At 42.3% G+C, this 27,774-nt stretch overlaps 3 protein-coding genes across 3 annotated transcripts; 2 read left to right on the forward strand and 1 right to left on the reverse strand.

The window, feature by feature from the left end:
- The first annotated feature begins 8,604 nt into the window (after nucleotides 1-8,604).
- LOC148094717 (uncharacterized) lies at nucleotides 8,605-10,791 on the forward strand. Its single transcript, XM_087837413.1, has 2 exons — nucleotides 8,605-8,622; nucleotides 10,147-10,791. The coding sequence occupies exons 1-2, from the start codon at nucleotides 8,605-8,607 to the stop codon at nucleotides 10,789-10,791; spliced, it is 663 nt and encodes a 220-aa protein (XP_087693539.1).
- Nucleotides 10,792-13,444: 2,653 nt separating this feature from the next.
- On the forward strand, nucleotides 13,445-18,267 carry dnase1 (deoxyribonuclease I). Its single transcript, XM_087837251.1, has 9 exons — nucleotides 13,445-13,563; nucleotides 14,246-14,384; nucleotides 14,780-14,868; nucleotides 14,967-15,047; nucleotides 16,833-16,948; nucleotides 17,099-17,211; nucleotides 17,304-17,458; nucleotides 17,534-17,627; nucleotides 18,081-18,267. Exons 1-9 carry the CDS (start codon nucleotides 13,544-13,546, stop codon nucleotides 18,144-18,146), a joined length of 873 nt encoding a protein of 290 aa, XP_087693377.1. The 5' UTR covers nucleotides 13,445-13,543; the 3' UTR covers nucleotides 18,147-18,267.
- A 1,121-nt stretch (nucleotides 18,268-19,388) lies between these two features.
- On the reverse strand, nucleotides 19,389-27,721 carry eci1 (enoyl-CoA delta isomerase 1). Its single transcript, XM_087837320.1, has 7 exons — nucleotides 27,600-27,721; nucleotides 26,992-27,114; nucleotides 22,532-22,659; nucleotides 22,187-22,333; nucleotides 21,942-22,063; nucleotides 21,464-21,642; nucleotides 19,389-19,988 (listed from the first exon to the last, which is right to left on the reverse strand). The coding sequence occupies exons 1-7, from the start codon at nucleotides 27,640-27,642 to the stop codon at nucleotides 19,822-19,824; spliced, it is 909 nt and encodes a 302-aa protein (XP_087693446.1). The 5' UTR covers nucleotides 27,643-27,721; the 3' UTR covers nucleotides 19,389-19,821.
- Between the last annotated feature and the right edge of the window lie 53 nt (nucleotides 27,722-27,774).

The raw sequence follows: 27,774 nt of genomic DNA on the forward strand, positions 1-27,774 counted from the left end.
ATCTTCATGCATTTATTAGAGTATATTTAGATAAACACAAAGTCAGAACAATCACAGGTCTGCAATTAAAACAATGTCAGCCAAGCCTGAGGAGGATATTTTTCAGTTTTATCTACACACGGAAGCATAAAATCACGACAACAGTCGAATCCACCCAACATTTAGACAACCTCCTTTAAGCAAGCACTTGGCGACAGTGGGAAGGAAAAAATCCCCCTTAACAGGAAGAAGCCTCCAGCAGAACCAGGGTCAGAGAGAGATTTGAATATCATCAACAAAATGATATCTTGATGATATTTGGGGCGACCGTGGCTCAGGGGGTTGGGAAGCTTATCTGCAACCGGAAGGTTGCTGGTTTGATCCCCGGGCTCTCTGTCCTGGTCGTTGTGTCCTTGGGTAAGACACTTCACCTACCGCCTACTGGCGCCGATGGCGCGATATGGCAGCCTCGCTTCTGTCAGTCTGCCCCAGGGCAGCTGTGGCTACAACTATAGCTGCCTCCACCAGTGTGTGAATGTGAGAGTGAATGAATAGTGGTATTGTAAAGCGCTTTGGGTGCCTTGAAAAGCGCTATATAAATGCAATCCATTATCAAATAAAAACAAGTGGACTGTAACTTTCTTTAAAAAAAAAAAGTCAGAAACCTTCTAAATCTAAAAGACAGAAATGAAAAATGGCCACGTGCACATTCAGTCGGTCACATAATGTCAGCGCGCCCTCTGGTGGTTATCTGTTGGTACTGCAGTAGCACGGAAACCAAGTCAGACTAAATAATTAGTCAGAAAGACATAACAAGTATTTGGCACTGCAGTTGTATGTCTCCTCCTTTTATTTTTATGTATGTTTTACTTTTATTATAGTGATAAGAAAGTTACTGCAACCATTTCAAGCTCCGCAGCATTTAGATCCAAAGGTCGTTTGCACTGTTCTCTCCTAGCTGGGCTTTTAAACAAAGACATGTCAATAACATACATTATCTGTAAAATGCACATTAAAAACACAAAAGTCAAACACATCAATGTATAGACACAGAACGCAATAATAATTCATTCAAAGTGAAACCGTCCAGTTTGAGTTCTACTGGTGAGGAATTCTGCCTGTTTATAACCCACACAGGAAATAAGGATTTCATGTCACAGCACTTTGGAGTTTCCAGTATATGCTCTGGCTGAAACCAGAACTCTAACCCACAAGGTCCCTGAGCACCTGGGAGGAATGGTTACTGGGAGGAATGGTTACTGGGAGGAATGGTTATTATGTTAACGTTTGTATGGCAGTCTTAGATTAGCAATTAGCAATATCAAGACTTTTAATTGCCTGTCTGCTCATCATGGGCTGTATCCCAATTCAGGGTCTGCAGCCTTAAAGGCCGCATTTTAAGGCCGATTACGTCACAGCGACGCGACGAAGGCCCAATTTGAAGGCTGCTCGAAATGCGGCCCTCAAATGCGTCCTTAATTTCCCTGAATTTCAAGGACGTGGCGGTGTAGACTTTGTGGCCCAACATATCCCAGAATGCATAGCGCGGCGGTGGGTGTGGATAATTTTGCCGAAAAAAAAACAGCGGATGAAGGGGGCCGAAGAGTAAACTTTAAGTAAGTACTGAATATTATGTCACTTATTTATGTGCAAATGTTTACTAACGAAGAACATTAAAACATTCCTGTTGGCCACATGTCGGCAAAGTCATGTGACATTAGTGACGTTTGTACTAACTTGGTTTTAAAGCCTTTACTTTAAAATATACGCCGTTCAATAGCTGAGCTTAATCAGAGAATGATCAAAGCTCATGTAGAAACAAACAAACACATGAACAAAAGATTTTCTCCTTCATTTCTGTCACACAAAGCTGTATGAAACGTTTCCAGCTGTTAGTATCATGGTTGCTAGGCAACCTGGGCAGCGCAACGGAGGCTAGACCGTCCCATTTCACAAGCCTCGCACTTCCGGCCTTAGTGGTCTTTGAGTACGCGGCCCTTGAGGATCGTTGAGACTGCGTACTTTAAGGCTGCAGACCCTGAATTGGGATACAGCCATGGAGATGCTACTCAAGAGATTACAAAGTAATTTGAATGTCTGGTAAAGGAGGGAGCCTAGATCCTTAGAGCCTAGATCAGTCAGGTCAATCCAGGTTTATAGAGCCATTGATGACCTTTTGACATTAAGCTGGTATTTCTCCAATGATTTACATCATTTGTAGCTGGAGCTTCAGTACTGACAACTATTTCCTGTTTCCACATATTAGCCTCAAGGGGAGTTTTTAGTTTACTATTTCAATTCTGTGTACCTGCATGTTCTGACTGTTTTCTCCAGGTTTTTAACGTAGCTCCTTTAAGAGGCTCCTTCACGGTGCTGACCTTTTGGCACACCTGTTCTCCATCATCATCAGTGAGCACAGCAGGTCATCCACCAAAGATCTCTCTGGGATTCGAAGCTGCTTCACAGCAGAGCGTCTCTGAGTTGGTGGGCCTGAGATCCTTCTAAGGTAAACTCCCAGTTTACGTTTGCATGTTTAGATTAGTTTACCTCTTGAATATTTGTAGCTCAGGTGTCTTTGGAGAAAAGTCCACAGAAAATCAACTCACAGCTTTACTATGACTGCAGGGTTAATGTCAGATCCTGAAGTTAACGAATGCTTTCTAAATAATAAGAGAAGTCAGAGGGAAAGAAGATAAGACAGCAGTTGAAGTGGGCACCGTGTTCACACTGAGTTTCCTGAGTTAGAAATGAGAAAGATCAGTGTGATGGAGCCACACAGTTCAGCTGTATTCAGTACAGCAGCAGCAGCTGCAGTGACAGAATCAATAAAGCAGATTGTGAGGTTTGTTTTGTAGCTGCAGATTCACCATCAGTACGTTGCAAGCATGTTGTTTGTCTGAATATATGGAGCTGCTGTGACTCAGCTGCTGTTTTTCTTGCTTGTGTGCAAAATCCTGAAGTTGAGCCGACCTTTCCAACACGCAAGTGTCTGCCTTTTTAATTTAGTGATTGCACACAACCAGGAAGTCAGATTTAAACCAGTTCTTCGCCTCCTACATCCTCAGCATCAGAATCTTGACGCTTGTCAGGGACATGACGTCCAGGTAGCTCTTCTGAAGATCGTAGATGCTGAGAAGCTTTTAATCAAAACGATTCAAAAGATTATTTCAGTTAACAAATCCAGTATTTGTGCGGCGGGACTCTTTCGGTTTCGTTTCAATTCAATTTTATTTATATAGCGCCAAATCACAACAAAAGTCGCCTCAAGGCGCTTCATAGATACAGAGAAAAACCCAACAATCATATGACCCCCTATGAGCAGCACTTTGGCGACAGTGGGAAGGAAAAACTCCCTTTTAACAGGAAGAAACCTCCAGCAGAACCAGGCTCAGGGAGGGGCGGGGCCAACTGCTGTGATTGGTTGGGGTGAGAGAAGGAAGACAGGATAAAGACATGCTGTGGAAGAGAGACAGAGATTAATAACAGATATGATTCAATACAGAGAGGTCTATTAACACATAGTGAGTGAGAAAGGTGACTGGAAAGGAAAAACTCAATGCATCATGGGAATCCCCCGGCAGCCTACATCTATTGCAGCATAACTAAGGGAGGATTCAGGGTCACCTGGTCCAGCCCTAACTGGTTTCTGTGCAGTTCATTTAGATATTGTATGTTGTCCACACTGACAACTGTGGGAAAAGAAATGTTAAAGCTGCCTCCTGGCAGCAATCATCAAGGTAAGCGAGTCCCAGAAAGCTGATCCTCTTCATCAGGACGCAACATTTCCTCTCTGATCCGAGTGACTTCCCTGGTCAGTGGCGCTGTCCTTACTAGTTTTTAATCCTACATCTTCAGTCATCTTGATTTAATCCAGAACAGGCAAAATCTTTGTAAAATGTCGTTAATGTGCATTTTATTCTGGGACTAGGCTCAAGCCTTGTCTGTGAAACTGGCCCAATTAAAATCAGTTTTTCCACAGGAGGTGAAACGAGTGCGACGGAAGAGCAGAGGAACGCTGTCGGCCATCTTAGTCCAGCTCAGCCACTGAAGAAGGAAAAAAATGGCTTATTTCCAAATGGTGAGACAACATCCTGCAACACAAAGACTCCAACGCCCTGAGCAGCTTTGGAAAATGTAAAGGAGGACGTTAAAATTTAGTTTTCACTGTGTTTTTACAGCTTTTGAGCTCAACCACTGCGACATGATTAAGTAATAGACAAACTTGTAACAACAACAATAATAAAACATTTTCAGTAGAACTTAAATCCTATGGAGGCACTAACACGTCTGCACATGGTTTAACTCATTAAGCCTGCTCCATGACAGCTGTGTCTTTGTCGCTATAGGGACAAACGGACCTGGGCGGGGAATGCTCTCAGCAGGCCGAGGATGCTCGCCCAATGACAAGCGGAGATGAATCCCACACCTGTGATCAGTGTGAAAGGACTTTTCCTACCAAGAGTCGCCTCGCAGTTCACAAACGTATCCACGCAGATGTAAAACTGTATCGCTGTGACGAGTGCGAGACTTCTTTTACTCAGAGCAGCAGCTTAAAAAGACATCGAATCATCCACAGTGGGCTCAGACCGTTCACGTGTGAGCAGTGTGGGAAGGCTTTCAATCAGATGAGCATCTTGGAAAGGCATCGACTCATCCACAGTGGAATCAAACCACACGTATGTGACAAGTGTGGGCTGGCTTTTACCTGGCTGCCAACCTTGAGGAAACATCAGCTGTCCCACTCTGGGAGTAAGACATTTTGACCTTTTGTGGACAGACTCTTAGCCAGCAACGCTAGAAGAACACACACAGATTAAGATGGTCCTGTGACCAGTGTGGGGAAAGCACAAAACCAGTTTAGAGACCATTCAAATCTGAAAAGTGTGATTAAACCGCTGCAAAGATCCACACAGGATGAAGGTTACACAGCCGCTGTACACTCCTCAAAACAGTCTTTTCTGCCAGACTCGTTTTGGCTGTTTTTCCCCTAAGATGCTTTTCTTTGTTCCCCTCCTTCAGGAAAACTCTTTGCTCTTGCATTGTGCTTCTGTAATATGTATCACAGATCTGTTAAACACAGTTTATGACCTCACTCACATTCTCCAAAGCTGCCATGACACTGGATTGTCTCATGAACCTACTTTAAACTCCGTGTGCTGCCAGCGGCTCTGAGGGGAGGTGTTGTTTTTACTATCACTAGTTAGCTCTTCAGCTGGGGCCCTGTTTTTGTTCTTGGAGCTTCACATTATTACGTTGGGGCTGCATCAGGTTAGCCCTTAACTAGAATTCTAAGGAAGAAAAAGTTTTAAGTGTGATCTTAAAAGTAGAGAGGGTGCCCGTCTCCCAAAGCCAAACTGGAAGCTGGTTCCACAGAAGAGGGGCCTGAAAACTGAAGGCTCTGCCTCCCATTCTACTTTTAAATACTCTACGAACAACAAGTAGGCCTGCAGAGCGGGAGCGACGTGCTCTGTGTTGTAATGTCTGTAGGTTCTCAGTCAACCAGGTCACGGTTGGTTTTGAAATGAAGGCAATTTGACTTCTTTGGTTTGTGAAGATGTTTCACTTCTCATCCTAGAAGTTAAGTAAAGTGGGACAGTTTAACCTCTTGTCTTAGACTCTGTGTCATCAGTGAAGCCACAGTTTTCCCAGCATAAAACACAGACAACCCTGACGTACTTTGTCTTTGTTTTAGTTGCAGACTGAAGCAGATGAATGCAGTTGTCACCCATCAGCGCTGTAGTAGCCACTGCTCTTTACCGGCTTCTTCACAGCGGGCCCCAACTGAAGAACTTGGAAGATGTTTCTCCTCAGAGGCTCATTAAAAGTCCACGGAGTCACCCACAGACAGGAAAAACTGAGAGTTGGGGGTTCCTACAACTCAAATGTCTCTTTTCTTTTCTGTGATCTGCAGTATCTGTCATTTCTGAAGTGTCACAGTGAACAGTCCATTCAGTCACTTGTGTTTCTAACTTTGAACAGTTTTAATGTCCCACTGATTGAGGTGTGCATTCAGAGCTCCCATCAGTTGAATCTGACCAGTAGTAAAACATCCAGAAAGTAATCAGATTACCAAGTGAAAGCTAAAACTACTTTTAACTGCTTATTAAACCGACTGCTTCTCTTAAGTAATTGATTAGCTGCTTATAGGAAAAAGTGCCCCCCCCCCAGCAGTTTAGTATTTATAGTTGAAAGAAGTCTGATACTAAGGTAACTTTTTGAATCTTAAATTGTATTTTTTCTTTCTTTCTTTCTTTTGTTGTTGTTGCATGGACTCAACACATCTGTACATACAGCACTGCAGTAAAACTGTATTTTTAGTAGTGTATAAGTTTGAGTTGTACTATTGGACCGTGTGTTAACATCTAAACATCATGTATTATGACACGATGCAACATTTTGGAACGACTTTCGTGTTTAGGCGCTGCAATGTAGCTACAACATGTTACATGTAATGATCTTCCACCGTGTTTTTCCGTAGGTTTAAAAATAAAATCCTATTTACTGATGGGCAGTGAAACAGTAAAGCTCTCTGACTTGTAGTTTGAGGAACATATTAATTATACAGATTTGATGAAGTTGAAGTGCTGGCAGTCAAACTCATCATCAGTGTTTATATACTTGTACTTTATCACACTAATGATCTACTTAGACTGAAGGAAATGATGTCACTTTCTATGCACCACATTCATCTGACAGCTTTAGTTCTTCACATATAAAGATTTAAAGCCCTACATTATTATTTGATCAATAATATTGATCAGTAGGAGGAACATTGACAGATCTGGGTGATGTTTTTCACCCTAGAAGTGCATCTCATCTGTTTGCTGAGCAATTTCAAAACACTGCTCTTGTATAAATATTTTAAGGATTACAATTTTTAAATTTCCTCCTTTTTTATTAGTTTATTTATTTTTGAATAGTTTCAAATGACCAAAACATTCAGTTATTTATTCGAACGTTGCTTCTGTTAAAAGGAAATTATGACCCACTTGTGACACACAGTCGCCGTGTGATGGCTGCAGGAAGCAGCACGGTAATGCTCGCCGGTCACAGCTCGTGTACGCCCTACAACCCCACAGACATCAGTATTTCCACTCACAGATGATATACTGTACTTATGTGCACAGAAAGTGTTCTTAAGTTGGTTTGATTTCAGGACGTGAAACTGTAAAAGTGAAATTAGTCTTGTTTCTTATTAGTTTAGCCCCTCCCACCAGTGATGCAGGCATAGGAGGTACCGTGAGGAGACGGGAGTCAAGGCAACAGGCCTGTACATCTGTGCCTCGGATTTTCATTTTAAAGTGATGTTAAAGCTGAGTTTGAACGCTCTGCATCTAATCAAATTCAAAATGTAGCATAATATGAAAAGCTCTGTTTACGCGGAGCGTCGGATCATCAGAGAACCAGCTTTTTGAACAGTCGTACACAGCTGCTTGTTATCTGTGCTGAGTGCCTGTTTATGTGCTGAAGGTGAAAACAAAGGGAGGACTGTATGATCTGTAGATGATATGGAAGTTGAAGATTATACCCTGACACCCGTTTGCTGCTGCCACCTTCTGGCCTTCAGGTGCTCTGGACGTGTTGTTTTTTGTCCTACAGCTTTAAGAGGCTCTTAGTTGTTGGCACACCTGTTCACCATAAGTCATCACAGCACAGTTCATGGGCGGGGCTCCTCCAAAGGTAACCACCAAGCTGATGTTGGTTGGAGTTGTTTCATATGTTTAGATTAGTTCGTCATCTGCTGCTCTCCCTCAGGTATGTCCCAGCTCAGGTGTGTTTGTGATGGAGTGTTTTAGGGAACCGGAGACACTAACTTGTACGAGCACAACTAAACTCATGGCTGCTGATCATTTAAGGTTTACCTTCAAAGTAGGAGCTTGATTGCTGTCCTCCCTTAAACAGGGTGCTTTGCTAGAAAGCAAGTTCAGCACATGCAGGATGTTTCTGATATCGAGGTTTCCCAATCCAGCTTTGAGCACATTCGTGGTTCCTTTTGGCACCAGTCGCTACTTGTTGGGAACATGACCTCCAACTATCTGTCCACTAACTCTTGGGAAGAGCTCATCAGGATGCTTGATAAAAACCAGCCCTGCACACTGTTCCTTCACCGTGACCAAAGAGTTCCACGATTCCAGATGTTGAAGTAATGTCGCTTGATTGTAACAGATCAAGTAGTGTAATTGTGTTTGTGTGCAGTTCTTTATTTATATATTTGTATTGTCCGGGCATACGAGCGCAACTAAACCTACAGCCGCTGATCATTTAACCTTTAGTTTGGCTTCCAGGTTAAAGTGTTTACAGAGAGTGAATGATTGAATCAGGGTGTCATTTCTCATCTGCACCTGTATGTTGTCCATGCTAGCTCAGAAATGTTTCAAAGGAAAGGTTAAACCCGTCTCCTTGAGGGATTATTTAAAGTTTCAAGATTAAGTCCTCTGATCCTCCGTCTTGCCATCAGCTCAGTTTAATCTAGACCAGGCTAAAATGATATGGACAGATGACGGTCTAAGTCACTTTAATGTGGATTTCGGCTCCGGAGCCTAATAAAAATCTCTTTCCTGGCAGGTGTTAGTGGGTCGAGCAGTCTGACGGAGGAACGTAGTCGGCCATCTTGGAAAGAAGAAAATGTCTTCTTCACACACGGTGAGAAAAACATTGTTTTTATAAATCACGAGTTCGAACATTTTACAGACTTTTATACGTGAAATTGTTCGTAGTTCATAAACATATTAGGACGTGCAAACCGAGGCCAAGCTGCTGTTAGGAAATGTGAAAGTTAAATTCTATCAGTACAACTTTCATGACTGATCATAATTTATTGTTATTATATCATTATGATTATTGTTAATTACCACCCTTTGGTAATTATTCACAGTTTTCCAGAATATGAGGAACAAAATGCATGTTAAGAAAAGAAAATAGTAAATGGAAAGACGACGAACCTTCCTGACGTTGTCATTTACAGTCGCAGTTCTTGGACTATCTCAAAAATATTAGTTAAAACGATGAAGGTTGATTTTTAGGGTTCATTTCAGTGTAAATTATGTCAAAATTTTAAAAACTTTCTTTCCAAATATTGGAAAGTCATTCAGCAACTGTATTTAAGTCTATGCACATATTATTATTTAATAAATCAGCAGCACATTCTGATGTAAAAGAGAAATGATGAATTTTGATTTTCTCTCACCCCAACCAATCACAGCAGATGGCCCCGCCCCTCCCTGAGCCTGGTTCTGCTGGAGGTTTCTTCCTGTTAAAAGGGAGTTTTTCCTTCCCACTGTCGCCAAAGTGCTGCTCATAGGGGGTCATATGATTGTTGGGTTTTTCTCTGTATCTATGAAGCGCCTTGAGGCGACTTTTGTGATTTGGCGCTATATAAATAAAATTGAATTGAATTGATAACATGCACGTAGTGTCGTCTTAGTCTGATGACGGGAAAAAGTGGCCCAACGTTAACTGAAAGGAATGTGAAGCTACATTAGTTTTCAGGCGGCCATGTTTGGCTTGTACCTCTTGTAAACCCTCCCCCGCTTTGGATTGTATTATTTAATGTTTCCTTGATCCAACACAGCTGATTTAAATGGCTAAATGACTACCAGTTCTCCAGAGTCCTGGTAATGAACTAATCAATAGATTCAGGTGTGCTGACCCAGGGTGAGACCTAAAACCTGCAGGACACCGGCCCTCGAGGCCTGGAGGTTGACACCCCTGGTCTTACACCAGGCTAAATGGTTCATTTGTGGCTCGCTGCACTGTAACGGGGACTATCCACCTGTTAGCCACAATGCTGTGATTTGCAGAGCACTTTATAAATGAGGACTGTGTGCAATAGATGCAAGTGCACGGGTGAAGTCGCACTGTCCCCTCTGCATTAGATTTTCCCTCGTTGGGTCGGGCGTAAAAACTGAGCAGGGCAGCTGGTAGAACCGAAGTCCACAAGATGCAATCAGCGATGCACTTGTTTAAATGTATTTTATGCAATAATACAGTCTTTCTTTTCCAAAACACATCCAAACAATTTACAGCACAACAGGTTACTATTATGGGCATCATCCAACAAACAGAGGTTTCTTATCGAAGCAGAGAGAGGAACAAGACGACAAAACAAGATTTAATTCAAACACTTATTAAGCACCTGACTGCCTGCCTGTGTCTTTGTTGCTATAGGAACAAGACGACAAAGAGAGCCCGACACCTCAGTGCTCTCAGTTGGCTGAAGATGCTCACTCAACAAGTGCAAACTTACTTGAGCGCTACAGTTGTGATCAGTGTGACAAGAAGTTTCATGCCCAGAGTCACCTCAGAAGACACCAGCGCATCCACAGTGGGGAAAAGCCCGTCAAGTGTGGAAAGACTTTTACTCAGAAAAACAACTTAAAAAGACATCTCCTCATTCACAGCGGCGTCAAACCACACAGATGCCGCCAGTGTGGAAGGAGATTTAGTTTGATGGGCAACTTGAGAGCTCATCAGCTCCGACACAGAAGATTCAGACCATACGCATGTAACCGGTGTGGGAAGGCTTTTACTCAGATGACCCACTTATACACCCATTGGATGGTCCGCAGCAGAGATAAAACACACGCATGTAAGGAGTGTGGAAAGGCTTTTATTCAGCGGGGCAACTTAAAAAGACATAAACTGGTCCACAGTGGAGTTAAAGCACACAAGTGTGACCTGTGTGGGAGGGCTTTTGCTTTGAAGGCGAAGTTGGCGAAACACAAGCTGACGCAGCATGTGATTCCTGTGACCTTTCCGGAAAAACCTCCAGCCAGCGACGGCAGAAACACACCAACAGACGCTGATAGGTGATCAGTGCAGCAGTTCAGTTTACACAAACTCGAGCTTAAGTCAACTCTACACTTACTGACCATGGACACGCACCAGTGCGACCAGTGTGACAAAGCCTAGAACCAGTTTAGAGGTAATTCAGTCAGTTTTTTATTTTTTTTATTTTAACAAGCTAATGTGTATATAAAAGATTTGTTACTGGTAATACAGCAAAACGTTATTGTAGTTTTTAAAGTTCAAGTTAAACCACGTGAAATAAGTTGGGTAATACACGGTGTTACATATGGGACACAAACGCAGCGTTTTGGGACAACATGGTTTCTGTTGGGTTTATACAAACTAAAAATGTTATTACAATGTTATTACAAGCTTGTTACAATGTTATTACAAGCTTGTTACAATGTTATTACAAGCTTGTTACAATGTTATTACAAGCTTGTTACAATCAATATTAGATCAACATGGGTGTTAAATAGATTTCAAAATAAAATCCTTTTAAACGATTGGCTCGTTTCATTTATCACCAGCAGAACAGTCTCCCATGAAGTGTCATGGCTCATAAAGGGCAAAGACAACAACTTTAATGCTAATCTGAAGTGAATAAAACTATAATAGGACATGAAATGCATTTAGATTTGTACATATGCTGTAATGATTACACGATGTGGCGCCATCCTTTCTGAAATCGTGACTCTTAAAAAATTAAAGATTTGTTGTCTGGGGCATTTAACCCAAACTGATTTAAATAAAACGACATCATGAATGCAAAAAACGATGCAGGTGCATTCATGTTCGTATTTCCTCCTCGGTTACAACTATTATTACAGAAATGCAAATGCATCATTCTTTTCTTGAAATTTAAACACAGGTTTATAAACGGTCTCAGTAGTTCTTAAGTACATTTAGTAAAAAGGTAAACACAGTATTTTGGTCTGTGTATGTTTGTAGGTATACAGTAAGACCGGATTTGTGATCAAATGTTTTTTTACTAAAACACAATCATTGTGTCCTTACATGCTGTGGTTTTAGCAGACTCTCAAACCAGTTTCAGTCCAGTAGTGTCCGTATCAATGCCGCCCAAAACCAGTATCACCAGCTCAGTGTGTCACATAGCCTTGCTTGACCAGCTGGTGCTGTTCAAAATGTTGCCAAAGGGGATAATGAGCATTACTCTCATGTCAACAGTTATGGAAAAGATTTTATTTTGCACGTTTGATCTGAGACACGACTGGTTATACATCAAAGTTCAACACTTTAAAGTCCACAGCTTTCCACTCTGATGATAAGCACGTTCCAGCGGTGACCGCCCCGCCGGTTCCCAGACAGCAGCCTTGGTGTTAGCTCTGGGGCTTATTTTTAGCTGCACACATGGCACTTTTCCATTTTAACATTCGTTATTAAACATCTTACAAAGAAGTATTTACTTTAATTAGTTTTACCAGAGTGTGCATGTTTATGGATGTTAGAGAAAAATATAAGGTGCAGATGCTGCACATCTGCAGTCCCCAACAGGTCACATGTGCATATAACCAAAAGTCAAATACAGAAAATAATCCCTGGTGCCAACTCTCTGTTGGTCTTTGGTTTAAACTGCAAGAAGAGTGGCTATGTGGTTAAGCTGCACTTCCTGCTGTTTCTCCCTCTGTACTGGTTGCTCTTTAGGTCAGTATGTGGTCGTTTTCCATGTCCCAGTGGAGATTTCCTCTCTTGCAAGCTTTCCTAACGCGCACACTGATCCTTTCTACACAAAATCCTCTTCGTTTGTCTACTTCATAAACAAGACTAACAGTCATCAAACATCCTGGCTTCACTTGGATTCTCAAGTTTAAAATGACATCTTAATGGCAATACATTGAAAGTTTGGGAAACTATGGTTTACCCTGACGGGAGCATGAATGTTGACAGCAGCGGTGGCACCGAAATGTATTCAGTATTTGCTGAGGCATCAGATTCTCGACTGCTGGCAGTAAAGAAAACGTCAGGAGGCTGAGTGTAGTGGACTTATGTCTAAGCACCGACCGCAGATCTGATTAAAATGTTAAAAACGTAGAGCTTAACCCTCATCAGTAACATTACAACTGTAGCATGCTGTAAGTATGAGCACTTTTATGAATGGATTCTGTTTGTTCAGCTACAACTGGGAAGAAAAACCTTCTGACCAGTAAGGTGGAGACGGTGGCATACTTGTGTTTTATCAGCCTATCAGAAGGTTTTGTGAAGGTCTGATTTCAAGATATAACACTGGGACAGATGATAGTTTAACAAGGCTGTATCAGTATTACTGTTGTTATTGTTAATGACTGCTGGAGCAGACCTAGAGTAGATGTTCTGTCTGTCCCTGTTCTCATGAACGAGGCATCTTTCAAACTGCTTGAAGGAATTTCTTCAGTTTCCGTAAGGATTTTGCCAAAGTTTAAGGTCAACACTGCGACACTCATTCTGAATTCATTTGTGAAGTGTGACAGAACTTCACACAAATGCCAAACAGGACAACAGTAAGTTAAAACAATGCTGAAGTGTTTTTATTGTACGACGAGCAGAAAAGAATTTGCAACGTTATCCTTGTTGCACTGCAATCTCGGGATCTGAGAACCTGAAAGCCTGAGATCTGTACCCCATCCACAACACACCTTTCCTCTGTCCTCCTCCCCAGCACACTGCAGTCACATGTGCCTGCAGGTAGATAAAAACCTCAAAAGAGACACTGTTCGCCATTCTGCTCAGAAGCCTTTCAGGAGCATTCAGAAGATTCCAGAGTTCAAGCGTCTCCACCATGCAGACATACAGGAGCAGGTATGCACCTCTCACTCTTACTTGCTACAAAAACATCTGAGCTGTATTCTGTGCGATGCTGTAAGCCAGAATGGATGTTTCAGGCTACAGCAGCGTTACAGTAACTTCTGTGCATTGTCACTAATTCATTTTTCCTGCAGTGATGGATTGTGCGTTTACAAACACATTTCAACAGCACATGCAAACATCCCAGTATAAATGCAGCTTTCCATATTTGGCAACCCTTTGGTCTTCCACAACAGCTCCAGGACGGTGTAACCAGGGCAACAGAGTAATATATTGTCCTAAAAGAGTAATATTTTACCAAGCCTTGCAGCATGCTGTAAATAGCGACACGCTAAATAGCATGTTAGATAAACTGCCAAAAAGAGGAGCAGGTGTTTGGTCTCTCACACTATTATGTCATGAGCTCTCAGCAGATGGTGCAACATGAGCAGCTTTGCTTTGGACTAAACTCCATGTTAAACTGGACTTTATGACAGAAAAGTATGGAGTGAAAGGAAAGGTCTTACTTCAGCCTGCAAATCGGTTTTTAATGCACAGGAACTGAAAATGATTAACCTGATAACCTAGGAAGTCATTTGCATACAAACGTGTAAAATAAATGTCAAATCATTTGTGAATGTCAGTGTTTCATATGATTTATAAGTCATTTTTACAACATGTCACCTGTTTGGTGTAGGATGCATCTGGTGTGCACTTTGGGGCTTTTCCTAGCCTTGCTGCATCTCTCTGACTCGCTGCTGCTGGGAGCCTTTAACATCAGATCCTTCGGAGACACCAAAGCCTCCAACTCCACTCTGATGAACATCATTACCAAGGTCTGGAACTTTCCCCTCTTTGGTAGATATGACAGTTTGTACAAAATGTTTACATCCACCCATTTTAATGCAATTTGGGTCAGAGTGCTTTCAAAACCAACCCAGAAGTGTTATCTTGTGTGTTTTAAAATAGTTTGAACTGAATTTTGAGAAATGCTTTGGATGATTTGGCCTGTTGTAGAAGTAAACCTGAATATTCCCAGAATATTCCCACCTCTATGCTTAATGCTTAAGGAATGATCAATGAAATAACTGGATGTGCAACATGTAGCGTTGCCTTTACAATCTAAAGCTAAACACGTGAATTTTTTCGTACAAGATAAAATATAAACAAATGCGATGTTGCAAGATGGACAATCAGGTGATTCTTTTCATTTTTTATGTGTGTTTTGCAGATTGTCCAACGCTATGACGTCATTCTGATCCAAGAGGTCAGAGACGCTGATCTCTCAGCCACCCAAACACTCATGGAGTACGTCAACAAGTGAGTCTACACAGTGAACATGGACCATTCAGAGTGACACTGAGCATGAAATGCAAACATATGGAAACATAAAAGTGTGTGTTTGTGTTTCCCCCCAGAGATTCTCCTCAGTACAAACACATCGTCAGCGAGCCTCTCGGAGCGAGCACCTATAAAGAGCGATATCTCTTCCTTTACAGGTACACCACGATGAAAGGCAATTTAAAGAAATAAGTCTGTACTCTACAGTGAAATGATATTTATTCAATTTTATTTACACAGCACAAAATCACAACAAGAGTCGCCTCAAGGCGCTTTATACTGTCAGGTAGACCCTAACACATACAGAGAAAAACCCAACTATCATATGACCCCCTATGAGCAGCACTTTGGCGACAGTGGGAAGGAAAAACTCCCTTTTAACAGGAAGAAACCTCCAGCAGAACCAGGCTCAGGGAGGGGCGGCTATTTGCAACGAGACCTGGTTCTTTGCAGTGATGCCATGTAAAAAGCATTTTTAGTTCTTGCTCTACCATAAATATGTGTTTTGTAGAAAGAGAAAATGTCTTTTTCATGGCAGAATGTGAATCGTTTTTCCTGTGTTTAAATTAAAATGATTGTTTTCTTTGTTTCTTAATTGGCAAGCCAAACAATTTAACACAAATAAAAATGACATGTTCACGTTGCCTATAAAGTCAGGATTGGTGTTGGATCATCATCATCACTTAGACCTCAGAGGGTTAAAGAACCTCCCATAAGTTTCTCAAATAACCGTTCAAAACAACTTGATCAAAAATATATATTTCCAGCATGTTTGTAGTGTTTGAGGCATGTTTGAAGTCATTTAACGGCAAATCCTCCGTCTTTTTTCTGGCATAAATATACATCTTATACTCAGTGTTGGGGAGTAACGGAGTACATGTACCGCCGTTACGTATTTAAAATACAAAATATGAGTAACTGTATTCCGTTACAGTTACCGTTTAAAAAGGTGGTATTTAGAATACAGTTACTTTGTTGAAATAAATGGATTACACGGCGGTACTTCCCTGTTTCATATTGTGGCGGGTCAGGACTGTTTGGGTTTTGTTTGACAGCTACGTTCTGTTGTTCCAGGCAGCGTTACGGTTGCCATGGTTACAGGGTGACGCTCTCTCTCTCTGCGTGTTTCCTGGGTGAGAGAGGCCTTTTTGTTGTTGTTGTGCTAAGCTAACAGGCAGAATGCTACCGGCTCTAAAGAATGTAGCATCATGGGCAGTGTAGTCCGTGCTGCAGGGAGAATGGACTGCCATACCCGTTATGTGTCTGTGAGCGAGGGAGGGAGAAAAAGGAAAAGTACGAGCTGTCATCGAGCAGAAACGGGAGCTGGAAGCATGTAAATATAATAATAACCACTGCAGCCAAGAAGAGAGCCTGACGAGCCCAGCTGTAAGTAAGCTATTAAGACTCGACTGTACACCGTGTTCGTGTTTTCCTCTGAAACAATAAGTTCTGTTGGAGCAGCCTTTCAACGCCTCTCTCTGTCTCTGCTAGCAAAGTTGACCCAGACAACAAAGTAAAGCTAGTTTTCAGCTACGAGCCGACACAGAACCCAACGTATTAGCCAGAGGTCCCTTTACTACGGTTCGGAGCCGCGGACCTTCAGTAACAGTAATAAATCACAGCAATAGTACATTCATGTAGTTGTAAACAGCATGATAATATATTAAGTAATCCAAAGTATTCAGAATACGTTACTCTCATTGAGTAATGTAACGGAATACGTTACAGAATACATTTTGGGACATGTAATCTGTATTCTGTAATCTGTAATGGAATACATTTTAAAAGTAACCTTCCCAACACTGCTTATACACACTCAGAATTCAGAAGAAGTAATTTGAAAAAAGGGGGAAAGCAGAACTACAATAAATTTGTCCCAAGAAGCAGCTGGACATGTTTAGAAATAAAGTACACACTGAATGAAAAGGTGATCTTCTCCACAGAGAGGCGTTGGTGTCGGTGGCAAAAAGCTACACCTATGATGACGGCCCGGAGGAAACTGGACAAGACGCCTTTAGCAGGGAGCCGTTCGTCGTGATGTTCTCCTCCAAATATGCTGGTATGCTCTGGTGCTGTGGCACGAGTTATACAGCTGTTTCTGCATCACACTGATAATGATGTGGATCCTCATTCAAACATTAGTGCGTGATGGTTCCTGGGATATGTTCGTCACTGTCAACACTCTCCTTCGCTCCCTTCTCTCCTGTAGCTGTGAGAGACTTCACTCTGATCCCTCAGCACACTTCCCCAGACTCAGCTGTTCAGGAACTAAATGCTCTCTATGACGTGGTGGCAGACGTCCGCGCTCGCTGGAACAATGATGTATTTACAGCCTACAAGTAAAAATCATTTATTTGGTGGATTTGTGGAAAAACACATTCAGTCAATGCGAATCACACTCCTCTCCCCTGCAGGACGTCGTGCTGCTGGGTGACTTCAACGCAGGTTGCAGTTATGTGTCCGGGTCTGACTGGCAGCAGATCCGCATCTTCACTGACAAGACTTTCCATTGGCTGATCACGGATGCGGCCGACACTACCGTCTCTCAAACCGCCTGCCCTTACGACAGGTAGGCAGATTGTGGCAGGTCGTTCTCATGTGTGCACGCAAACTCTGAACTCTAATCATCTTTCTGTTTTTGCAGGATTGTGGTCACTGCGGACATGATGAGAGGAGTGGTGAAAGACAGCGCTAAGGTCTATGACTACATGACGGACTTGAATCTCAAACAAGACCTGGTAACAGATGAATTTCAATCTCTATCAGAATTCATTTGAACTAAAAAGCACAACCTGCCTCCTTCCCCGCTGACACTAATGGAAACGTTCATATAAAAAGTTAACATAATGCATAATAAACTTGTCAGCAAAATGTTTACTGAGCTCCAATCAGAAGAGAGACATGCTACACAAAGGGCGAAGCAGTCGCCCCGTCAGAAATGATGCAGTTTTAAAGCACTTTTGCTTTTTTAATATCAGCTTTGAGCTACAGAAAATCGAGCAACTTTGTAAAGCAATGGCTGCAGTAACGACCACAGAGATGCAGACACAATCATAATGCAGTGTATACTGTAGTGATGGCATTAACATGCAGGCACAGTGAGTTTTTCAGTGCACTGAAAGAAACCCTGTGGAAACTGAAGCCGTCTGCAGCACAAACTGAGCCACTAAAAGGATTTCTCTGTCTCTCAGGCGCTGGCTGTCAGCGACCACTTCCCCGTGGAGGTGAAGCTGAGCGGTTCGGCTCATGTTGCTTGAACCGTGACTTCCACAAGCTTTCCACACATCGTGCTCAATCTGCAGCCAGCACAGTGATCATTCAGTTGGGGACTACTGTCAGCCACAGCTTCATGAAATGCACAATAAAGCTACTAAAAAAATGTCACTGAAAACTTGTGTGTTGTAAAGAATTCAGCTTCTTGTTGCAGTAGAGTCTGAAACAAGTCTGTTTGTGACATTTACTAAGACGCTTTTTAGATTTAATAACGCATTTGTATTTTATTTCACTTCCTTTGCTTAAATGTCTTCAGAGTTTTTTTACTAAAAAGTTTTAATTAATTTCCCAAAACAGCTCAGACACACAGAAAACACTGACCTGCAAAAATGTTGAAAAACCGTAAAAGAGTGTAGAGTAACACATCTGTACACAAAAGAAGAAAAAATGTATTAATTAAAGATTATTTTCAGTCTTCAGTTACTCCTGTAAAGCTGAAACGTGTTCACCACCTGTGATTTTTAAACACTGAAATGGAAAATCAGGTTGTCTGCAGACAAAACGCTAAAGCAAGACAGACACCTGGGAAACACACTAGAGTTTCTAATAGCATCCAGGAGAAGTGTGCTTTGAGAGACGATAGCTGACTGCAGCCTCAAGATGGCAGTGATGTAGAAGCACATCACTTATGCTTTGGTATAATTGACTAGACAAGCACTGCTTGTCTTGGCTGAACCGCAGTAGAGTTGGGGTTGCTGTAGTTCAGGTTTCTACTAATTGGAAGGTTTGCAGTTCAATACCCAGCTGCTGCAAAATACTTAACCTTCCTCCCGAGGATGTAATATTAAAGTGAACACACGTGCTGATTTCATCTCTTTACAAGAAAGAACATTTACTTTTCCAGGAGTCACATTAGTGACTTGTAGCTTTAGGCTTAGTAGACGACTCACACATCGACAAATCCAAACACAGTTAAGAGTAATACTATTAAATGTGTAAATGTAGTGCTCAAAGAAAGAAGGGAGTGCCACAGCAGATGTCATTCATGTCATCATCAGTGACAAGTGTGGAGACGCTGCACACACCTGAAGTGTAGCCGATTGTGTTACGCTGACACTCTTGAAGTGTTGTATATTGATTCAATCGTCCGAAACACAAACATACACTAACAAAGAACAAAAAATGCTCCTTGTTATAAAAACGCAAGATTCGTTTTGATTTGGTTGTCCACTGAATTTTTAACATCCTCAACTGTCATTTGAATGTAGAGACCTGAGTTACAGTGATAATGAGAACCACACGTTTTAATCCATTTAATGTATGAATCCAGCCATTTATCCTGATATTTCACAGTAAAAACCGAACATTTGTTACAGATGACAAAGTCTTTGCCACGTTTAGATGCACCAAAGGTCAGATTTGCTGTTAGTTCTTCATATGTGCAACGTTTGTGACTGAGACTCTTCTGCAACATTTAGCAGTTTGCTTACGTAAACATACTGCAGGCGATGCTGAGTGATGAAGGCTCGGCAGGTTGCCTGAGTGCACGGTTCTTTAAACAAAAACAAAGTCACACCCTAACCTCGTGTATTTTTGTTAAACCCTTGAGGTGTAAATGCTGTGTTTTATCCCACATGCAGACTGCTCACTGCTTAATGTCAGATCACATCTTTAACTGGTGCTACAGAGTCCCTCCAGTGTGCAAACATGTTTCCCTCTCTAAGCCTTTCTTCTCTTAAGCATCTCCAGATACATCCCCAGAGACTTCTGAATAGAGTCCTTGGTGATGAACTTGACAAAGTTATTGACATCAGCCTCTCTGTTGGACGTCAGCTTGTCTATGGTTGGCTTCCTCATCATGGACTTTGTGAGCTGTCTGGCGTGATCTGCAAATGAAACAAAAGCTGTGCATTAACATACAATTTCTTCTATGAATGCTGACATGGGCTTGAATTCACTGCAAAATAAATTCAATTGCAGCACTATTGTGGAGCACCTTTTATTTCTTATGTGGCTATGTGACATTTCTAACAGGTGCTGAAAGCTTGTGCTCTTTTTCTGCCTCCTGCACATCCTGCCAAGTACCAGGATCTACTGAATACTGCTGCAAAGATGGTAATACACCCATATCGACACTTCTGAGGTACGAGGTTACATCTCCCTACATGCGGGTTCGTGGTACCTCACCTTAAAACAAACATACACTGATAACAGCTCATTTTTATCCTACCTGCCTTGGAAATGTTACCTGCAATTTTATTACCCAAATGGTAACTGGACTGGTTCTTATAAAGCGCTTTTCTACTCATCTGAGCACTCAAACAAGGACATCTTTCTAAGTGCTTCATAGCTAACATTCACACACATTCAGAGCAATTTGCGGTTAGTATGTTGCCCAAGGATATTTGGCATGTAGACGAACCTCCAACCTTCCGATGAGTGGATGACCTGCTCTACTGCCAGAGCTACAGCCACACAAATAAATCTACTTTAAATAAAACATCATTTGCTTGTCTTTAATAGTGTGCAGGAACTCTGCAGAACAGCAATAAAGTCGTTATTGACTGCACGACTTTCAGTCTCACATCATCGGAGGAGTTTTGGCCCGTTTGTCTTTAGTGTGACTCCAGTTGCAGCATTTCAACTAAGCTGATGTCTGGACTTTGACGGAGCCGCTGCAAAACCTCGATTCTTTTCATTTCCAGCACGTCTGTTGTAGGCTGGCTGCTGTGAAGGGATCATGGCACAATTTGGGCAAAGCTTTCGATATTGGATAGATGCATGACGTGCTTATGATCGACTCGCTGACTGCACCGTGCAACATTATGTTCAAACAAATGCTTTGGTGTCAAATGAGTCGTGCTTGTCTGGTCTTGAAATGTTGACAAGTTTTAACATGCTAACTGAGCCTGTAGTCTCAGACGTGTAGCTCGCTTTGTTTTTTGTAGAGTAGTGTAGTTCGACCTTGTGTAACCGCCTGAATACTCCAAAACTTCTGATTTTACAGAAGTGATCACACATTTCCATCTAACATCTGTTTGACTGAAAACCACAGCAGCATTGAGATAATAGGACGACCTATTAAACTTTGTTCTAGGTTTTGTTGATTATGACACATGAGCAGTGAAGAGGAGAGAGACATTTTTACCTTGACTTCAAAATGTGGTCAAATGACCAAAAAGCTGTCAGACTTTTTATTTTATTTTGAATAGAAACAAGATTAGAAATCTTGACTTGGGAGAATCTTTTGGCAGCAATAACCTGACATACACATGAACATATTGTGCAGCACCACAGGTGGAAAACATGACAAGTATAACTCGAGTGGACACCCGAAGGTGCAGTATGATGTTTAGTATACCTGGGATAGCCAACCACTTGGTCATGGTCTCGGTGGCTGTAGTGAGGACCTGGTCTTCACGCACCAACTGGTCCACCAATCCTATCTTCAAGGCCTCTGCAGGGCTGTAGAGCAGCCCCAGCTGTAGGGCCATCTCTGTGGTCCGATGTCCGACTGTGTTTACCATAGTGTCCTTAAACCTGCAGGAGCAGTTTCACAGTGAAATGTTAATAAAAGTTTTTAAACTGAGAAGTTGTTTTGGTTTTAGGGGCTTTTGGCACAAAATCATACAGATCCTGATTCAAAAAGATGAAGCGCAGTGAGACTGAAATGAGTTCTTTGTTTTTATCTCCACAGCAGCAGCGTTACAGCGTTACTGTAACTGCAAATCTCTCACATTCGCTGAGCTTAAATGAGACTAATGCATGTGAACTGTGTTTCTATCTTGCTGCTGATACTATGAATTATTATTGTAATTAGTGTTGGTGTAATTTCTTACCAAAAAGGTGCTACAATGCCGAGCTTGGTCTCATTGAGACCGATGCTGTAACGAGGGTTATCCGCCATTATTCTGTAGTCACATGTCATGGACAGCAGGCAGCCTCCTGCAGGACTGGAGCCCTGGGTGAAGAGGAACGAGAAGCCCACAAGCTTATTTCAGTGTGTTTCCCCCAGAATGCACCACTCTGTCCTTGTGCGAGGTGCAGACCGTGTGGAGGTAGGTGCTGGGTTGTTTATACGTACATTGACTGCTGCTATAGTGATCATGTCGGAGCCATAGAACTTGAGCCACATCTCTTGCACAGCTTTCCAGAACTCCGCACAGTGCTCTGGACTCTTCCCGTACATGTCCAAGATGTCCAGCCCGGCGGAGAACACCTTGGGCTGGCTCTGATTTCAGGGTAAAACACATCCAGAAGCTAAAGCCGCTGGATAAACTGTCTTATACTGTAACAACAGCACAGCTAACTCAGAGTACACTCAGAGGGCAAAGCATAGCTTAGCATGTTCAAACTCCAGCTGTGGAACTGTAAACATGAACTGTAACACAGATGTTAGCCCATCTGCACAAAGTTGCTTGGACTGTACCGAGGTGACGACGAGGCCTCTGCAGCTCTTGTCCATCTCCAGCTTCTCAAGAGCGATGCAGACATCAGTGAGAAACTCTAAACTGAGACTGTTGACAGGAGGACTCTGCATGTGCATCACCGCCACACCTGCAGACACACAGAGGCGATGATCATCCACTTGAATGCTGCAGTGATTGCTGCGTCAGGAAACCTGCGACGGAGACTTTGCATGCTTTGTGTCTGCTGATGATGGCAGCCAAGGTCACACTGGATTAAACTCAAATTAGCGATCGCTCCCTGAGAGGAAAGACAAACAACCTGAGCGATCGCCGGCCTGCTGCACGCTGCATCCGACTAATTAACTCAATGGGGTGAGAGGATATTGATTTATACGCGTGTATCCACCCACTAAGGTGCTTTAACTCTTTAATTGGACTGACAGTGATGTGAGAAACTCACCTCAGCGCTCTCCCAGAGGCTTGGCTCTGCTCTGGATGTGGTGAGAGGAGGGGCTTTGGGGGCCACCACGCTGATAAACTCTTTCTACTTTAATCACCCACGTTATTGGATCTCTCTCTACACGGCGCTGCGGACATCAATATCAATGACACACAGCCCTATAAACGTCTGAGAGAAGCTCCTAACCTCAGTAAACACTCCTGATGACTTTATGGGCTCAGTCAGTCGTCGCAGCACCAGATCCACATATTTGATCCACCAGGTTTTTTTGCCCCTCCCACCTCTGTCTCCTCGCAGTCAGACTGGGAGGCGGGTAATATTATTATTATAGTATAATAAATATACTAACACTCTTTTTCTGATGGAGAAGAAGATTTTATCGAAGTGTATTACTCCTCCCTGGGTTGGTTAACAGCCTCGAGCATCAACTGTTGTTTTAAATATTCACACAGTTGCTTTTTTGCTGGGTTTGCATTATCCATCACGCTGCTCTAAGCTTGCTACGCACCTCAGCGTTTAAAAATGCTCCTTTTAAACTGGACAATAACTTTTATTTAATTTCATTATAAGGCAGATTTGGTGAGTCACAGGTCTGTTAACAGTCAGAGTATTTCTGTTGTGGCTGCCCTTGATGTAATTTGGCTACTTCTAGTCCAGCAGACCGACTCCAACTCCCCCTGGTGATCGTAGTGATCGTGGTGATCGCTCAGCTCCGAGCTGAACATGCTACAGCTGGAGAACTGCCTCATGTGCCAGCTGGAGTTAAACGTCTGTGGGACTTACTGGCAGAGCCAGCTGAATTTTCCACACACATCTGTATTTACATCCCCTACACATTTAGAAGAACTCACTTACAGTTGTACTTCATGTCTCATTTAAAAAGCATCCTTTCACCCAGGGGCGATTTTAGCCCAGTTTTGGAGGTGCTTCAGCACCCCCAAAATGAATCAAAGCACCCCCAAAGATGTCTTACTTTTTTTGAAAATATTTGCTGTTTGTGGGACACACTACTAAAAGTATAAAAAGCATACAGTACTTAATTGAGATGGAACATTTTAACAACAAAAGTATAGATAACCCCTCCCCCCTCCCAAAATGGTTTGTTCCAGCTCGGCTCTCGCCTACTTGCTTTAGCGCCGTTGCTGCCAGAGCGACGGTGGCTGAGACGCAGCAGAGCGGAGGTGGAAGTGCCTGGCTTAAAACAGGACATATTAGCTGCATTTAACTTTCAGTTACTCTTTATATAGTTAGGTAGGAGTCAGACCATGTTTCGTTTTAACTGAAAAACATTACACCAGGTAACCTGCTGTGTTGAAAATAGGGCTGCCACGATTAGTCGACTAGTCACGATTACGTCGACGATCAAAATCATCGACCACTGATTTAATAGTCGACGCGTCGTTTGAAGCTTTGTAAGATCCCAAAAGACGCAGGAATAAGTAGCAGGATTTAAGAGTGTAATAACGGACTGAAACAGAAGATGGCAGCACTGCATGTACAAGGATGCCAGCTGCCGTTAAACCCCGAAGAAGAAGAAGAAGAAGCTGTGTCCCAGAATTCATAGCGCAGCCCAGCTCAGTTTCCAACAATGGCGGCAGCTAGTTAGTTTTAATATTACTCTTATTATTCTTTCTGGGTCACAAAATAAACGTTTAGCATATTTTCAGGCGAGAATGTAGCTGTGTAAACCTCAAATATCTGCTCAGTTTATCAAGACACCACATATTTTCAAAAGCGCTCCGACGTTTTCGGAGACGTCTGTTAGCCACTAGCTCGATAGCTAGCCGGGGGCTAGGCTAACTAGAGCCGTGAGAACACCGGACTCCCGCTAATCGCTTTCAAACCCACCGCCGTCTTTCGCTACTCAGGTTAAACATGATATATAAGTCACTTAGATAACTTAAAAATGTTATTGTTTGGCTTTTTTTTAGTATTTTATTTGTTCCTGAGTAAATCTGTTTGGCTGAGATTAAAGTTATAGTTTTTACACAGCTGAATAAACATCAAGCAGACAGCTGATTATCAGAAGTGTGAGATGCTGAGAATTTACTCCGGTGTCCTGTTATATTTTAGATAGCAAGGAGTTTATTAAACTTCACCGAAACAATCTGCGAATGTCATTAAAATTTAATAAACTATCATCTTGTCTTTATTTTTAGTTAGCACATACCTTAAACACTTAAAGCTGTAAGCTAATGATAGTTATATAAGAGCAGATGCTGCTGGTGCAATAAGCTGTACGCTGTACATCCAATGGATGATGATCTGATTAGTCGACTAATCGCAAAAATAATCGGTGACTAGTCGACTATCAAAATAATCGTTTGTGGCAGCCCTAGTTGAAAACGTGTTTTCCGACGATGTTTGCTCTGTAGTAAAAGTAGCGATATTTGACTGCCCTGTTGATCTCATTGAAATGTATACAGCCTATTTAAAATCTAAAACTTAACATTGTCCGTAGCCTGCTGTTGTTACCACTGTCCTGTTTGAAATGTAATGAGAGAAACTGGTTATTTTGCCATATGTGCCAATATTGAACCCAAGGTACTAACTAGCTAACTGACTGGATGCCCATTAACCTTATAACTCCTGTTGTGTGTGTGTGTGTGTGTGTGTGTGTGTGTGTGTGTGTGTGTGTACAGATTGTCAGTCCAAAGAGGGAGAGAGGAAAGAGGGGAACATGAGGACAAAGTACAAGATCAGGAAGTACCAGGTAAGAAAACAGACAGGGAGTACTAACAGGCAAAACAGGAACTGTTTAACTGGCAAAGAAAAAGAAAGACAAACAACTCATACAATCTGGAAGTTGTGTTCTCCCTATATTAAAGCTGCTATACAGAATCTGCAAAACAAACTGGGTTGTCAGCCCTGGCACTGCATTACCATATTGAGCTTCAGTCAGAGGAAGTCACGGTTGCCAAAGACTTTATAAAGCTCAAGAGTGACGCTGGTGCCATCCCAGATATGTTAACATTGTACAATCTTCTGGATAATCAGATCGTCCCCAAACTGAAAACTGTTATTCAGGTTGCCCTAACAAACCCAGTTAGCAGCTGTAGCTGTGAGAGGTCTTTTAGTGTCTTGAGTCAGCTCCATACCTGGCTGAGAAGGACCATGGGTCAAAGCAGACTCCAGCACCTGGCTGTGATGTCAGTTGAGAAAGAGATGCGTGAGAGACTTGACCACCAAAATGTGACAGATTTACCAACCTCAAGGTGAGGCGACATAGGTTAAAAGAGAAGAAAAAATCTGCAGAGCCATAGTAGTATCTGCAGTAAAGATCTTTTCATACATTGTATACATTGTACCAAAGGCCAAGTGTCTCCATTTTCTAATAATATTTTGTATATTTCAAGGACTCTTCTATTTTTGGAGTGTATTTTTTATGTATCTGTATTGTATTACACATACACATTAGAAGTGAATCTCTGTCCAAAAAATGCACTCAGTTTACTTTTTACTCACTATGAGCATCATTTATCATTTTTCCCCAGTAATTAAGGTTAGGATATGTATTTTTTTTTAATTCCAATCCATTCTTCTTTGGCAGCATTTTAATAACCTTGATCAGATTTGATGGTTTTGTTACAGACTTTAAAAAGTGTTTTGCTTTTCTTTCACAAATGTGGGATTAAATTGTGTTAAAATGTACAAAACAGTGATGTCATGTTCTGTGACGAGGACCCAGGCACAGAGAGACTTGATGAATTTAAGAATCTTATGATTTAATAAAGAAATTTGCAGACTTACACAGAGATGGTAAAATTATGATGACTGAGGAGATGAAGACAACAGACGATGAGGACAGGGAAGAACAGGGGTTTAAATGCACCGAGGAGACAGTCAGACAGAACTCGGGACAACTGGAGACATTTAGGGATGCAGGGACTGACAGAGACAGGGAAGATGTCTCATCGTGACGAGTAAAGTTTATCTTGCCTGGATGGGCAGCTCTCTGGGTGCTCAGCACCCCCAAAGCTCTGATCCTAGAATCACAGTCGGTATTAGCAAAATACTCACCTGTGCTCTGGTCAAAATCCACTTTGACCTTCTGTGAGGTGGAGCTGCTCCTCCGCTGAGCAACAAGGGCAGGAGACATGCGAGCAGCAGCATGAACGCTGCAGGAGAGCTGGGACAGAAGACCTGCACAGGACACACTGGGTCAGTTCAAAGTCACCGGTCACAGAGCAGCAACACACACATTCAAAAGACAGGAAACAGCCATATAGCATAATTATTATAGAATTTGATATGTATCAATGTGCAGTCATCTTTATAGTTTGAAGTTGATGCACGAAAATATATTTTTCTTTCCATAATGAACAGAAAAAGAGTTTCTTATGAGCTTTTGTTTTCGGAGCCTCTGTGACAGACAGCTAAAGCTAACAGTTAGCATGCAGCACATAACAAACACTTCTTTACACGTTTAGCTTCGTATTCGCTCTCAGCTCCCGTGTTGTGGGTGCGTGGAGCTGCACACACCGACATAAAGAGACGTGTACGGAGACTTTGTGCTGCGACCTTTGCTCCAGTTTCTGCAGCGCACCGTCGGCAGCAGCAGCTCGGTGTGTTTTAGGAAATAAAGACGCACAAACTCGGACTTTCTCCCCCGAAACTCCCAAACCCACCTGTTAAACCCGGCTTGGTCCTCAAACATGCCCTCAAAGCCATTTTCAGTCGCTCAGACAGTCACGTCCTCTTGTTTTCGTCTTTGGCGTCTGGTCTTCTTCACCGGGTCTTTTAGAAAAAGGCTTTTAGTTTGACTGTGTTGTGACCGAATAGCGCCACCTTCTGGTTGGCTGG

Source organism: Neolamprologus brichardi, unplaced genomic scaffold (assembly GCF_056152115.1).
Source record: "Neolamprologus brichardi isolate AB-2024 unplaced genomic scaffold, ASM5615211v1 NODE_ptg000031l+_length_7269946_cov_1, whole genome shotgun sequence".
Taxonomy (NCBI): domain Eukaryota; kingdom Metazoa; phylum Chordata; class Actinopteri; order Cichliformes; family Cichlidae; genus Neolamprologus; species Neolamprologus brichardi.

What these genes read in the sequence shown, in the direction of transcription:
- eci1 (XM_087837320.1), bottom strand. Translation starts at nt 27,642, where the DNA reads ATGGCTTTGAGGGCATGTTTGAGGACCAAGCCGGGTTTAACAG. An exon ending in GACCAAGCCGGGTTTAACAG is followed by an intron (nt 27,115 to 27,599) that starts GTGGGTTTGGGA and finishes TGTCCTGTGCAG; the next exon opens with GTCTTCTGTCCCAGCTCTCC. An exon ending in TCACTATAGCAGCAGTCAAT is followed by an intron (nt 22,064 to 22,186) that starts GTACGTATAAAC and finishes CTCTTCACCCAG; the next exon opens with GGCTCCAGTCCTGCAGGAGG.
- dnase1 (XM_087837251.1), top strand. Translation starts at nt 13,544, where the DNA reads ATGCAGACATACAGGAGCAG. An exon ending in TGATGAACATCATTACCAAG is followed by an intron (nt 14,385 to 14,779) that starts GTCTGGAACTTT and finishes TGTGTTTTGCAG; the next exon opens with ATTGTCCAACGCTATGACGT. An exon ending in GCGCTCGCTGGAACAATGAT is followed by an intron (nt 17,212 to 17,303) that starts GTATTTACAGCC and finishes TCTCCCCTGCAG; the next exon opens with GACGTCGTGCTGCTGGGTGA.